This window comes from Bufo bufo, chromosome 11 (assembly GCF_905171765.1).
Source record: "Bufo bufo chromosome 11, aBufBuf1.1, whole genome shotgun sequence".
NCBI lineage: Eukaryota > Metazoa > Chordata > Amphibia > Anura > Bufonidae > Bufo > Bufo bufo.
In genome coordinates, this window is record NC_053399.1 from 98261806 (window position 1) to 98278155 (window position 16350).

Sequence of the window (16350 nt, forward strand, 5' to 3'; positions counted from 1 at the left end):
CATTTTTATGCAACGCAATGATGGCTGCACGCGTTTCTTTGCAGGTCACCATGGTTAACAATGGAAGAACAATGATTTCAAGCATCACCCTCCTTTTAACATGTCAAGTCTGCCATTTTAACCCAATCAGCCTGACATAATGATCTCCAGCCTTGTGCTCGTCAACATTCTCACCTGAGTTACCAAGACGATTACTGAAATGATCTCAGCAGGTCCTTTAATAACAGCAATGAAATGCAGTGGAAAGGTTTTTTTGGGATTAAGTTAATTTTCATGGCAAAGAAGGACTATGCAATTCATCTGATCACTCTTCATAACATTCTGGAGTATAAAAACTTAAGCAGCAACTTTTCCAATTTCCAATATTTATGTAATTCTCAAAACTTTTGGCCACGACTGTATACTCCTCCTATTACATCCTGACCACCAGACCTATGTAATCATCTTCTTGATCTGCTCACCATCAATCCCAGTCATGGACACGGACTTGGACAGGGGGCTGTAGCAGTAGACCTGTGACAGGTATTCCTGGAGTCTTTTGGCGTGTTCCTGTAGAAGATTGGAAGGTCACATTAGATAAAGCAGCAGTCATCATACGGCCTGGTGGTGGGAGAAGAGCAAATAAGAACAAACCTGATTGTCAGCTCTTGGATTTGGAATTTCATTTGGACGCATTAAATCTGTGTTAATTAAAGTATTGGGGAGGGGGCAGCTTCACTGATCAGAACTCCCCCTCTTTAAGGCAGGCCATAATGCCCCTGGGAATGGCTGAGGTCAGTGGGGAATCCCTGGAGTGTCCACCATGTCTCCTGACCATACACGAGTGGTCCTGTTACTAGAATAGGGAACCTACTGTGAGAACTGAGGTTTCCTGGTGTCTTCATTTCCAGAGTGGGAAGTAACCCCCCCCCCCCCCCCCCCCCCCCGCGTCTGCTGACCAGTGTCACCACCCCCAGTATACAACAGCAACGGGCCATATACCGGGCAGAATGCCCACCCATTGGAACCAATCACCATATTGTATACTCCACATCTGCAGCTTCAGTCACAATTCCACCATTGATAAAGGAAACGGTCATCAAGCCTGTGGATACTCAGATGCCATCTAACCAACAGGTGACACTAAAAAGCAGCCAACCAGGCTCTATACAGACACTGAACAAGCAGGGAATGCTGGGAGATTTCAGCTTTGAGGCCAGGATTGTGACTGCAGCTCTGGAGGCAGACTGATGCCTATAGGATGGGCATTTTTATGGTTTCGTTTACCTCTTGTGTCACCTCCATGTCTTCCCCTCGAAGCGACAGCAAAGACTCTAACTCATCAGTGCTGCGTATAATAGGGGTCCGTCGGGGGTCTCGATTGTACCCCATGTTCTCCTCCATCTCCTCAGCATCCAGGCCCTTCAAACTGAGGCTGAAATGAGATAATGGTGATGATGAGACCTAGGAGGATGATGGGCAGGTGGTGATGCGTGACGGCGGAGGGTACTACTACTACAGCAGGAAACACAAGCCTCATATTTCTCATCTCAGACACTCCGTTGTCTTAAACCACCAGCTTCCTCCTATCGAGAAGTGAAACAAGCGTCTGTGGCCCCCACAGTGAAGATGGCCCCCTGGTAAGAAGTCCGGTGACCGGGCACCCCACGTACCACTTGGAGGACTGGCTGCAGGTCTTTGTGGTGCGCAGCGACCTGCGCTGGCGGCTGAGGCGACATCTATCTTCCATCTTGTCCGTTTCCTGCAGAAGTCGTGTTTGCAGAAGTATAGGCAGACGGAAGACACCGGCGCCTTCTCAGGGTCACGTCCCCTAGTGTCTACAGAGGAGCATTGCTGTGTGCCTTCTGTGCACTATAACCTTATTACAGGAAGATCAGTCCCTGGGAAAGCTGAGTGACAACCAGGGCTCCTGCTGTCTCTCTAACCCCCTTATATTCTGTCATTGTGACTGAGACTGATATCACATGGACGTCTGTGGGTTCCTCTTCACCGATTTACCACATTATATGTTATTACGGCACCGGGTGACATCATCAGTCATGTGTCTGTCATACAGACAGTGGTAATATCACTCAGAGCTGGAGATATGGACCACTCAGTACTACAACCCCCATCCTCTAAAGTCAGCAGATTATAAACTAATCTTATGCTTAGGTATCGAATTCTATCATGTGTGATACTGTCTGCTGAGCTGTGTATCTAATCCTATCCTGTGTGATACTGTCTGCTGAGCTGTGTATCTAATCCTATCCTGTGTGATACTGTCTGCTGAGCTGTGTATCTAATCTATCATGTGTGATACTGTCTGCTGAGCCGTGTATCTAATCCTATCCTGTGTGATACTGTGTGCTGAGCTGTGTATCTAATCCTATCCTGTGTGATACTGTCTGCTGAGCCGTGTATCTAATCCTATCCTGTGTGATACTGTCTGCTGAGCTGTGTATCTAATCCTTTCCTGTGTGTTACTGACTGCTGAGCCGTGTATCTAATCCTATCCTGTGTGATAGTGTGCTGAGCTGTGTATCTTATCCTATCCTGTGTGATACTGACTGCTGAGCTGTGTATCTAATCCTATCCTGTGTGATACAGTGTGCTGAGCTGTGTATCTAATCCTATCCTGTGTGATACTGTCTGCTGAGCTGTGTATCTAATCCTATCCTGTGTGATACTGTCTGCTGAGCTGTGTATCTAATCCTTTCCTGTGTGTTACTGACTGCTGAGCCGTGTATCTAATCCTATCCTGTGTGATACTGTCTGCTGAGCTGTGTATCTAATCTATCATGTGTGATACTGTCTGCTGAGCTGTGTATCTAATCCTATCCTGTGCGATTTGAGCCGTGTATCTAATCCTATCCTGTGTGATACTGTCTGCTGAGCTGTGTATCTAATCTATCATGTGTGATACTGACTGCTGAGCTGTGTATCTAATCCTTTCCTGTGTGATACTGACTGCTGAGCTGTGTATCTAATCCTATCCTGTGTGATACTGACTGCTGAGCTGTGTATCTAATCCTATCCTGTGTGATACTGACTGCTGAGCTGTGTATCTAATCCTATCCTGTGTGATACAGTCTGCTGAGCTTTGTATCTAATCCTATCCTGTGTGATACTGACTGCTGAGCTGTGTATCTAATCCTATTCTGTGTGATACTGACTGCTGAGCTGTGTATCTAATCCTATCCTGTGTGATACTGACTGCTGAGCTTGTGATACTGACTGCTGAGCTGTGTATCTAATCCTATCCTGTGTGATACTGTCTGCTGAGCTGTGTATCTAATCCTATCATGTGTGATACTGTCTGCTGAGCTGTGTATCTAATCCTATCCTGTGTGATACTGACTGCGGAGCTGTCTATCTAATCTATCATGTGTGATACTGTCTGCTGAGCTGTGTATCTAATCCTATCCTGTGTGATACTGACTGCTGAGCGGTGTATCTAATCCTATTCTGTGTGATACTGACTGCTGAGCTGTGTATCTAATCCTATCCTGTGTGATACTGTCTGCTGAGCTGTGTATCTAATCCTATCCTGTGTGATACTGACTGCTGAGCTGTGTATCTAATCCTATCCTGTGTGATACTGTCTGCTGAGCTGTGTATCTAATCCTATCCTGTGTGATACTGTCTGCTGAGCTGTGTATCTAATCCTGTCCTGTGTGATACTGACTGCTGAGCTGTCTATCTAATCTATCATGTGTGATACTGTCTGCTGAGCTGTGTATCTAATCCTATCCTGTGTGATACTGACTGCTGAGCTATGTATCTAATCCTATCCTGTGTGACACAGTCTGCTGAGCTGTGTATCTAATCCTCTCCTGTGTGGTACTGACTGCTGAGCTGTGTATCTAATCCTATCCTGTGTGATACTGTCTGCTGAGCTGTGTATCTAATCCTGTCCTGTGTGATACTGACTGCTGAGCTGTCTATCTAATCTATCATGTGTGATACTGTCTGCTGAGCTGTGTATCTAATCCTATTCTGTGTGATACTGTCTGCTGAGCTGTGTATCTAATCCTATCCTGTGTGATACTGTCTGCTGAGCTGTGTATCTAATCCTATTCTGTGTGATACTGTCTGCTGAGCTGTGTATCTAATCCTATCCTGTGTGATACTGACTGCTGAGCTGTGTATCTAATCCTATCCTGTGTGATACTGTCTGCTGAGCTGTGTATCTAATCCTATCCTGTGTGATACTGACTGCTGAGCTGTGTATCTAATCCTATCCTGTGTGATACTGTCTGCTGAGCTATGTATCTAATCCTATCCTGTGTGATACTGTCTGCTGAGCTGTGTATCTAGTCCTATCCTGTGTGATACTGACTGCTGAGCTGTGTATCTAATCCTACCCTGTGTGACACAGTCTGCTGAGCTGTGTATCTAATCCTACCCTGTGTGATACTGTCTGCTGAGCTATGTATCTAATCCTATCCTGTGTGATACAGCCTGCTGAGCGGTGTATCTAATCCTATCCTGTGTGATACTGTCTGCTGAGCTGTGTATCTAATCCAATCCTGTATGATACTGACTGCTGAGCTGTGTATCTAATCCTATCCTGTGTGATACAGTCTGCTGAGCTGTGTATCTAATCCTACCCTGTGTGACACAGTCTGCTGAGCTGTGTATCTAATCCTATCCTGTGTGATACTGACTGCTGAGCTGTGTATCTAATCCTATCCTGTGTGATACAGTCTGCTGAGCTGTGTATCTAATCCTACCCTGTGTGACACAGTCTGCTGAGCTGTGTATCTAATCCTCTCCTGTGTGACACAGTCTGCTGAGCTGTGTATCTAATCCTGTCCTGTGTGGTACAGTCTGCTGAGCTGTGTATCTAATCCTATCCTGTGTGGTACAGTCTCCGCAGAGGCCGTACCTGTCATAGTTGGCCTCCTCCTCCTGCGTCCTCTTGCCCGGCTCCCAGCTGTGTCTTCGGAAGGAGTCTCGGACGTGCACCGAGCGCCTCGAGGGTCCGTATCTCCTCATTGGGACCCCCAGGAACATGTCTTGCTCCTCCTGGTGCTCCTGAATTTCCAGTTCACTTGGGACACCTGGCTCCACGGCAGACAGGCATCGCTGCTTGTGGCCCCGCACCATGTAGGGCCCGGCGTCAAACACCTCAGAGTTATTCATGCCTCCTCTATTTCTTACGCTCAGCAGACACTGTAAAGAAGGTATTACAGAGATTAAACTAGTGATGTCATCCGCAGGGGCGGGGCTGTGACAACTTCAGATTTTTGCCCCTCCCGATAATTACGGATAAAGCTACACACCACTTAATACTGAGGACGGTCACAAGCTGCATTCTTGAGGAGGCCGTCGTATAATATACGTGGAGGGGTCCGCACCTCGTCTGCACCGCGGGGACATCTGCACCGCTCCAGACTCACCTGCAAATAAAATGCACAGATTCAGCCACATCCTAATATTGTGCTGACCTGTTCTGGAAGCTGAGATCTGAGGAGCTGTTTGCCAGTAATGATACCATTGTCTTTGTCCTCACTGTGAGGACCCTGCAAACAGCTCCCTGAATCTCAGCTTCCTGTACCTAGATATGGTCCTTTCAGGTTGGTCAGTCCTGGGCCCTGTGCCACCAGAGATCACACTGTCTCCACCCCCGGCTCTAGGAGCGGCTGAGACCATGCCCAGGGGGAGGAGCTTACTGTGGTACACCAGTTTCCTGCCTATATCTACACTGTATGGAGAAAAGCATTGGGACACATGTCTTGAAGGAGTTTTCCATCTTCGGGAGCCTTTTAGGAGGCATACTTACCTGCTCCCTGCCGCTGGGTTCTGGCTCCTTCTCTCCCCTGCCGTCGTGTCTGAGCGCCCGGTTTCACGGGCACTGCAGCCAGTCACTGGCCGCAGAGGTGGCGCAGTCCAGCGTAGTCCGGTGATATGATATTCCACCATCACCTGTGAGTGGTATTATTGTAAAATGTAAGGAACCACAACGACTCAGGAGCAAGTGAATACAAGTCACCGCTGCTCTCCTGAATCCATGGGGTCCAGACCTGTGTCAGTCCATGGCCGAGCAGATGCATGAAACCTACCAACACAATACCAAGCCTGAGATGGAGCGAGCATGTCACCACCACTGGACTCTGCAGTGGTGAAGATGTCTTCTGTGGAGTGAGAGCGCTACCCGCCTGATGGCACTGTGCCAGCTGTAAAGTCTGGTGGGGGAGGGATAATGCTATGGGGGTTTTCAGGGAAGGGAAATCTTAAACGGGTTCAGCAGTTCTTTCTATCCTCTGGATAGATCATCAGCATCGGATCTAAGGGGTCCGACACCCGGGACCCCCGCCGATCAGCTGTTTGAAAAGGCAGGGGATAGATCATCAGTTAAAAAAAAATGCAGAACCCTTTTAATGCCTGACATTGTGGACAATTGTATGGTGACAGCTTTGTGAGAATAGGTAGTACTATGGGGTGGTGTGACTGGCAGTGTTATGTGGGCACTGTTATGGGGTGGTGTGACTGGCAGTGTTATGTGGGCACTGTTATGGGGTGGTGTGACTGGCAGTGTTATGTGGGCACTGTTATGGGGTGGTGTGACTGGCAGTGTTATGTGGGCCCTGTTATGGGGTGGTGTGACTGGCAGTGTTATGTGGGCCCTGTTATGGGGTGGTGTGACTGGCAGTGTTATGTGGGCCCTGTTATGGGGTGGTGTGACTGGCAGTGTTATGTGGGCCCTGTTATGGGGTGGTGTGACTGGCAGTGTTATGTGGGCACTGTTATGGGGTGGTGTGACTGGCAGTGTTATGTGGGCCCTGTTATGGGGTGGTGTGACTGGCAGTGTTATGTGGGCACTGTTGTGGGGTGGTGTGACTGGCAGTGTTATGTAGGCAATTTTATGGGGTGGTGTGCTTGGTAAAGTTATGTGGGCACTGTTATTGGGTAGTGTGGTCGGTAATGTTATGGGGGCATTGTTATGTAATGGTGTGACTGCCATTACTATGTGGGCACTCTTATGGGGTGGTGTAGGTGGCAGTACTATGTGGGCAATCTAATGGGGTGGTGTGGCTGGTAGTACTAGGTGGGCAATCTTATGGGGTGGTGTGGCTGGCAGTACGATGTGGGCACTTCTGGGGTGGTGTAGGGGGCAGTACTATATGGGCAATCTTATGGGGTGGTGTGGCTGGTAGTACTAGGTGGGCAATCTTATGGGGTGGTGTGGCTGGCAGTACTATGTGGGCACTTCTGGGGTGGTGTAGGGGGCAGTACTATATGGGCAATCTTATGGGGTGGTATGGATGGCAGTACTATGTGGGCACTCTTATGGGGTGGTGTGGCTGGCAGTACTATGTGGGCACTCTTATGGGGTGGTGTGGATGGCAGTACTATGTGGGCACTCTTATGGGGTGGTGTAGGTGGCAGTACTATGTGGGCACTCTTATGGGGTGGTGTGGATGGCAGTACTATGTGGGCACTCTTATGGGGTGGTGTGGCTGGCAGTACTATGTGGGCACTCTTATGGGGTGGTGTAGGTGGCAGTACTATGTGGGCTATCTTATGGGGTGGTGTGGCTGGTAGTACTAGGTGGGCAATCTTATGGGGTGGTGTGGCTGGCAGTACTATGTGGGCACTTCTGGGGTGGTGTAGGGGCAGTACTATATGGGCAATCTTATGGGGTGGTATGGATGGCAGTACTATGTGGGCACTCTTATGGGGTGGTGTGGCTGGCAGTACTATGTGGGCACTCTTATGGGGTGGTGTGGCTGGCAGTACTATGTGGGCACCACTGTGAGGGCTCTAATCACCTGGAAAGCTGCATGTACTCTGCACATTATTCCAGGACATCTTTACATCATCAACCTGTCTTTCTCCACAATGGCCACCAGGGGGCAGTGTGTACATGTGTATGCACAGTGAGCGGCCAGAGCTCAGGTTTCCTCACTACAGCGCTCTGTGGCGGTCATGTTGGGCAGGGGCAGCCTTTAGTGTATGACCACACGCCGAGACCAGGTACCGTGCAGCTGAGGCCATTCACAATGCAGACTGACTGAACACCATGTGGTGGTACCCTCACACTGCAGGGACACGTATCAGACCTGCTGGAAGGTCTGGGGGGAGGCATTTCTGGTTACTGAAATAGGCTCATGTACTACAGCAATAGTGCCAAAGGTAGGCCTAAGGGTCCATTCACACGTCCGCAAAATGGGTTCGCATCCGTTTCCGCTAAGTTGCGGAACAGGTGCGGACCCATTCATTTTTAATGGGGCCAGAATGTGCTGTCCGCATTTGCGGATTCGCACTACGGTTCCGCCAAAAAATTGAACATGTCCTATTCTTGTCTGCAATTGCGGACAATAAATGCATTTTCTATGAGAGTTCCGGCGATGTGTGGTCCGCAAAATGCGGAATGCACATTCCCGGTGTCTGTGATTTGCGGATCCACAAATCACATGCAGACGTGTGAAGGGACCCTTTTTCACTCGTCACGGGACACGCACCCATTGAGTCTAATGTGTGTTCTCACATTTCTGAATTTCCGCGGTCTGCGGTTACTTCACGGAAGCATGCCCTATTTATGTCTGCCTCCACGGATTCCTCCCTCATATTAGTCTATGGGTCACTACTCGGATGGCGTCCGCATTACGTGGATCATGTATCAGCCGAGCAGAGTCTGCGGAATACGGATGAACCACGGAGGTGTGACTGAGGCCTTATACTGCGATATCTAGCCCACGTAAACCACCATATAGTATATTGCCATATAGTCAGCCCACATACTTCCATATAATGCATGGATTATACTACTATATATCGCCCACATAATACCGTCATATAGCTAGGATTGTATGGTCATTGACAGTCCACATAATACCATCATACATATTTTGTGCACATAATACCGCCATGTAGTGCCAAGACCGTTCCTCCATTTACAGTCCACTTAATACTGCCAAATAGATTATACTACCGTATATAGTACACAAACATTTTCCATATAATGCCATAATCGTTCGACCATTTACAGGCAATATAATACTGCCATATAGTTCAGAAATTATGATATGTAGTCCACATAATTCTTTCACATAATGCCATAACCATATGGCCATTTAAAGGTAATATAATACTGCCATGTAGGACAAAGTTTATACTATCAAATATAGCACTTCCATACAGTGCCACCTATAACCCACATAATACGGTCATGCACATCCAACATAGTACCACCATATAGTGCAAAGATTATATGCAGTATACAAATAAGACTCCCTTAAAGAGCCCCCATAATACGGCTATAAAGTGCAAAGATTATACTGCCATATATAGCCAACATAATACTAGCAGTAAACAAATACAAATCTATTGACTTACTCTGCCATATAGTGCATAGACTATAATACCGCCATATAGTAGCCGTGTAATAACATCCAGTCTACAAACAAGACTCCATGGACGTGCCCACAGACAGGCCTGACCTCAGCCCCAATTACCCAGGTTCAGGCCTGGTTGGACTTTACAGGTCGCGCTCGATTAGTCGGGGGGTCGCAGCGCTATATATTCTGGTCTCAGACACTTTATGCTGCGTTCTGCTCCATCAGGTCATAATTAAAGCTGGGGGGGCAGGGGGTAATTACTGCAAGTCCTGAGAACGTCCCCCCCTCCCCCCCACCCTGTGTAACACAAGCCTTATAGTGACCCGCGGCCACCGGAGCAGAACAGCGGAGCCCCCCCCTGTGACCCACCAATCACAGACCTCAGTGGAAGATTAACAGGTGAGCCTCCTGTATAGGCCCCGGGACCTCATGGCCACCTGCTTAAAGGGGATGTCCATAGAAATAGGCTTTTGCTTAGATTAGGTGCAGCAGGATGCTCTATTGATGACCCATATTACATACCGCCTAATAATCTTCACCAGGCTGTATCCTGTCATGTGTCCTCTCCTCAGTGGTCACTACTTAAAGGGGATGTCCATAGAGGTTTTTTTTCTTTATTGGGTCACCAGGAAAGCGCTCTGCTGAAACAGAGGGGGCAATAACCCCCCAGAGGTGCCAGTATCCTGGGAAGATTTACCATCCAGGGCTGCAGTAAAGCAGGGTGACTACCCTGGCGAGAACAGCAGTGGCGGCCATTTTGCTTTCCACCTACCTAAAGTATGAAAAGAGTTAATAGACAACCCGCCTTTTATAGATGGCCCCGGACGGGCGATACATTCCTGTGCCCCGTCTGCGCCCCTTCTCCCGATTAGAGACCCAGCAGGACGTTCATTATAAATGAATGCTTGACCTGGCGGATACCGATAGTCTGCCGCCGTACTGCCTGATGATCCGGAAACTCAGAGCCATCATCGTAATGACTACACTTGTCGTGAAACTAGGACTCCCAGCATTTCCTGACTGGTCCCCATAAAACCAGTGGACTGTACACAGTACCCCTCCCCCAGGAGCCATATAATGTACTGACTGCAGACAGAGCCGTAATACATGACCACCTCACACATTTAAAGGGGACTTCCATTCACAATTTATGATCTCTGGTCTCATCTCTTACACCCCCATAAAATCCCCTGTACTGGAGCCTCCACCTTCAGTCTATAAATGAGCACTTCCCCTTTAAATTCTACAACAGTTTGTCACCATTTTTAAGCACCCTGCTTGCTGTCAGTAAATAGAGACTCACGGTTTACATCTGACCAGACTGAGGGTTTGTTACTTTTGTATAATAGTTTGTTACAGTGTATCAGTGCAGGTAATGTATCAGCCCTGAATCGAGGATGGTCTACACTGGATGTAGTTGCAGCAAACCCTCAGCTGTGAGATGTACATAGAACAGATTGTCAACCTATGGAGGTAAATAGTTTTTATTCACTGCTGGCAAGCAGAGATGGGGAAAATGGTAAGTTACAGAAGCAGACATCCCCTGCAGCCCCTCCTCGGCGTATATGTCCAGTGCCGCCAGTAACTGGTGCGACCCGTCCTCATCACAAGAGCCGCCGGAACGTGAGAACAAAACACACGCTAATCCCTGTCTGTCCCTCCCATGTCTGCTCGCTGCAGGCGTGCCACTCCGTGTCCGCCATCCCTGCTGCACCGCCGCCACCAACTGGGACAACTCAGGGGTCACCCACGTCACCCGCCCGTCAGGATTCACCATCCAGTACCGTAAATAGGGTACGAGAACCAAATGAGTGCATGCAGGTTAATATACCGACACAGTGTAAATAATACCACCACACAGTGCCTAAAAACGGCCGACGTGTAATGATTTATAAAACCACTGTACGATATGAATAGCACCACCGTATAGAATACCGCACATTGAGGAGTATGTAACACTGCCATGTAATGTAAATACCACTACACATTGTAATTAATACCACCACACAATGTATATACATCCAATATGTATAGCACTATATAAGAAATACTAGTCTGTATATAATGCCACCATACAATATAGATAACACATCACAGTGCATATACCGTCATACAATGCCACCGGGTCTGTAAACCGCACACTGATATTTCCATACAATGCCAACATTAAAACCACCATATAATGTCCAGACACTTCCCTGCCACAAAAACGCCAGCACACAGTAACCGCTGCCACATCCCACCTACATAATGCGACCAGAGACCACTAATACCGCCACACAGTGTCAAAATAATACCTCCACCCAGTCTCAGGCCTCTTGCACACGGCCGTTGTGGTTCCGTTCAGTGCATTGGGGACCATAACAGTTCTACTTTTTTGTGGAACGGAAGCGCGGATCGGAAGCACTACTTAGTGCTTCCGTTCCATGCTTCGGCACCGCATCTCCGGATTTGCGGACCCATTCAAGTGAACAGGTCCGCATCCGTAAAACGAAATGCACACGGCCGGTGCCCCGTGTATTGCGGAACCGCCGTATGTGGCCCACAATACGGTCACGGGAGCACAACGGCGGTGTGCAAGAGGCCTAAACCTGGACACTAACAGAGCAGGAACATTTGTCATCCGGGCCCTGCAGTCAGCCCGGAGGGTGCACATATCCTGCCCGGTGGCATCAGCGTGTACCTACCTTCTGTCAGCACCTGCTGTATGCGACCGCCACTCCCCATGTAAACATGATGTCACCCAGTAGAGTGCCAGCTCTTCTACTCATATTGTTACATGACCCTCCTCCACCCGAGTAACCACTACACACATCACTGAAGCCGTGCAGTGTATAGTAGAGTGCTGTGGCCCCTGGCAATGCTGGCACCTGTAGTTCTCCATCTGTACTTACCCTGTGAGCAGTAACACTATGCCGGGCCCCATACCCTGCACAGCGCTCCAGCGTCTCCTCTTACACCGCCGGTAACTGCACGCTTCCTGATCACCTGGGATATTGTACCTGCAGCCCCGCCCCCCCTGACAACAAGACGCCTGACTGGCTGCACCGACAACCCCCCAGACTGTACTAACCGGCCCACCAGAGCGGAAGAGGGAGGCAGCTGTATCTAATCCAGTCCTGTGTGATACTGACTGCTGAGCTGTGTATCTAATCCAGTCCTGTGTGATACTGACTGCTGAGCTGTGTATCTAATCCCATCCTGTGTGATACTGTCTGCTGAGCTGTGTATCTAATCCTATCATGTGTGATACTGTCTGCTGAGCTGTGTATCTAATCCTATCCTGTGTGATACTGTCTGCTGAGCTGTGTATCTAATCCTCTCCTGTGTGATACTGACTGCTGAGCTGTGTATCTAATCCTATCCTGTGTGATACTGACTGCTGAGCTGTGTATCTAATCCTATCCTGTGTGATACTGACTGCTGAGCTGTGTATCTAATCCTATCCTGTGTGATACTGACTGCTGAGCTGTGTATCTAATCCTATCCTGTGTGATACTGACTGCTGAGCTGTGTATCTAATCCCATCCTGTGTGATACTGTCTGCTGAGCTGTGTATCTAATCCTATCATGTGTGATACTGTCTGCTGAGCTGTGTATCTAATCCTATCCTGTGTGATACTGTCTGCTGAGCTGTGTATCTAATCCTATCCTGTGTGATACTGTCTGCTGAGCTGTGTATCTAATCCTATCCTGTGTGATACTGACTGCTGAGCTGTGTATCTAATCCTATCCTGTGTGATACTGACTGCTGAGCTGTGTATCTAATCCTATCCTGTGTGATACTGACTGCTGAGCTGTGTATCTAATCCTATGTGATACTGTCTGCTGAGCTGTGTATCTAATCCTATCCTGTGTGATACTGTCTGCTGAGCTGTGTATCTAATCCAGTCCTGTGTGATACTGACTGCTGAGCTGTGTATCTAATCCCATCCTGTGTGATACAGTCTTACGGACGCACACAGCACTACATCCCCCATCATGTCACTCAGCATCATTACCAGGAGATACTTCCCCCGATTCTGCGGTCAGCGATCTCTGTATTTCCTGCTCAGTGATTACACAGCAGATAACCTGCACTAGACTGCGAGCCCCTTAGTACAGTGTACACAGCAACACTGCGCCACCTGCTGGTCAGACGTACAGCTGCACGACACAAGTGCACAGGAGGGATGATGGGACCACACGTGGTAAGATTAGATACACCCTCTCAGTGGTCAGTATCACACAGGATTAGATACACAGCTCAGCAGACTGTATCACACAGGACAGGATTAGATACACAGCTCACCAGACAGTATCACACAGGATAGGATTAGATACAGCAGACTGTATCACACAGGATGGGATTAGATACACAGCTCAGTAGACAGTATCACACAGGACAGGATTAGATACACAGCTCAGCAGTCAGTATCACACAGGATGGGATTAGATACACGGCTCAGTAGACAGTATCACACAGGACAGGATTAGATACACAGCTCAGCAGACAGTATCACACGTGATAAGATTAGATACACGGCTCAGCAGTCAGTATCACACAGGATAGGGTTAGATACACAGCTCAGCAGTCAGTATCACACAGGACAAGATTAGATACACGGCTCAGCAGTCAGTATCACACAGGATAGGATTAGATACACAGCTCAGCAGTCAGTATCACACAGGATAGGATTAGATACACAGCTCAGCAGACCGTATCACACAGGACAGGATTAGATACACAGCTCAGCAGGCAGTATCACACAGGACAGGATTAGATACACAGCTCAGCAGGCAGTATCACACAGGACAGGATTAGATACAAGGCTCAGCAGACAGTATCACACAGGATAGGATTAGATACACAGCTCAGCAGTCAGTATCACACATGACAGGATTAGATACACAGGTCAGCAGTCTGGATCACACAGGATAGGATTAGATACACAGCTCAGCAGGCAGTATCACACAGGACAGGATTAGATACACGGCTCAGCAGTCAGTATCACACAGGATAGGATTAGATACACAGGTCAGCAGTCAGTATCACACAGGATAGGATTAGATACACAGCTCAGCAGACTGTATCACACAGGATAGGATTAGATACACAGCTCAGCAGTCAGTATCACACAGGACAGGATTAGATACACGGCTCAGCAGTCAGTATCACACAGGATAGGATTAGATACACAGCTCAGCAGTCAGTATCACACAGGATAGGATTAGATACACAGCTCAGCAGACAGTATCACACATGACAGGATTAGATACACAGCTCAGCAGGCAGTATCACACATGACAGGATTAGATACACAGCTCAGCAGTCAGTATCACACATGACAGGATTAGATACACGGTCAGCTCTACTCCAGGGCTCCCTCTAGTGTTCATCCGCTCCCCTTGCAGCAGGAGGGTCAGTAAGATGATAAAAGCCTGGATTAACCCCGTCACGCCCTGTCCCTCACTAGGAGCTGATATTACAGCTGAACTATTCATTGTGCAAACACTTGTGGCTGAGAGCGCAGGACGAGGCTGTGAGATGATGGGGGCTGTAGTGATCGGCGGTCTGGAGGGATGCTCTCACTGCCTCTCACACACTATTGTTTTTGCCCTCGAATTTGGGGGAGACTCGGGAGGACCCCCTATGCATGATACTTGGTCACTCATCTGAAATGAGGGTGATGATATTACCGGCTGCAGGTCCTGGAGGGGCCGTGGATCCCGGGAGGTATCAGAGTGGAGTCGGGGAGGAATTTATCTTTCCTGAAATTAGGAAAATCGGCTTCTACCTCACAGGGGTTTTTGCCTTCTTCTGGATCAACTTGCAGGATAAGCGGCCGATCTGGATGGACGGAGGGCTTGTATCAGCCTCATATACTATGTTACCATGTTATATATATGTAACATACATGTCTGACCCCTACTCCTGCCTGGTTATCCTATAAGCCAATTCATATCATAGTGTCTTCTAAACCAGTGTATCTAAGCCTGACATGTGTGATACCATCTGCTGAGTCGTGTGTCTAGTTCTACAATATACTGTATCCATTGTCAGCCTGTGACATCACACAGGATATATAAAACACTGAAACTATACTGCACCTCATGACAATACCCAGGTTATACCGGCTGTACATACATAGTTATATACAGGAGATACCCAGGTTATACTAGCTGTACATATATAGTTATATACAGGAGACACCCAGGTTATACCAGCTGTACATATATAGTTATATACAGGAGATGCCCAGGTTATACCAGCTGTACATATATAGTTATATACAGGAGACACCCAGGTTATACCAGCTGTACATATATAGTTATATACAGGAGATGCCCAGGTTATATCAGCATGCTCCATATTACTATATACAGGAGATACCCAGGTTATACCGGCTGTACATATATAGTTATATACAGGAGACACCCAGGTTATACCAGCTGTACATATATAATTATATACAGGAGATACCCAGGTTATACCGGCTGTACATATATAATTATATACAGGAGATACCCAGGTTATACCGGCTGTACATATATAGTTATATACAGGAGACACCCAGGTTATACCAGCTGTACATATATAGTTATATACAGGAGACACCCAGGTTATACCAGCTGTACATATATAATTATATACAGGAGATACCCAGGTTATACCAGCTGTACATATATAATTATATACAGGAGATACCCAGGTTATACCAGCTGTACATATATAGTTATATACAGGAGATGCCCAGGTTATACCAGCTGTACATATATAGTTATATACAGGAGATGCCCAGGTTATATCAGCTGTACATATATAGTTATATACAGGAGATGCCGAGGTTATATCAGCATGCTCCATATTACTATATACAGGAGATACCCAGGTTATACCAGCTGTACATATATAATTATATACAGGAGATACCCAGGTTATACCAGCTGTACATATATAGTTATATACAGGAGATGCCCAGGTTATATCAGCTGTACATATATAGTTATATACAGGAGATGCCCAGGTTATACCAGCATGCTC

The 16350-nt window shown here is 47.7% G+C and overlaps 1 protein-coding gene across 5 annotated transcripts in view; it reads right to left on the reverse strand.

Annotated features, from left to right (window-relative positions):
* ARHGEF2 (Rho/Rac guanine nucleotide exchange factor 2) overlaps nucleotides 1–16350 on the reverse strand; it is an 87485-nt gene that overhangs the window by 51311 nt on the left and 19824 nt on the right. For 3 of the 5 annotated variants that reach the window (XM_040411559.1, XM_040411561.1, XM_040411562.1), the window contains exons 2-5: nucleotides 5268–5384; nucleotides 4871–5157; nucleotides 1267–1414; nucleotides 462–549 (exon numbers count right to left, since the gene is read on the reverse strand). In XM_040411559.1, the coding sequence (XP_040267493.1) occupies nucleotides 462–549; nucleotides 1267–1414; nucleotides 4871–5127 (493 nt within the window). In that variant the 5' untranslated portion in view covers nucleotides 5128–5157; nucleotides 5268–5384. Of the gene's footprint in view, nucleotides 1–461; nucleotides 550–1266; nucleotides 1415–1652; nucleotides 1776–4870; nucleotides 5158–5267; nucleotides 5385–12220; nucleotides 12292–16350 lie in introns of those variants that run through there. The other 2 variants (XM_040411560.1, XM_040411563.1) reach the window with 2 other exon arrangements.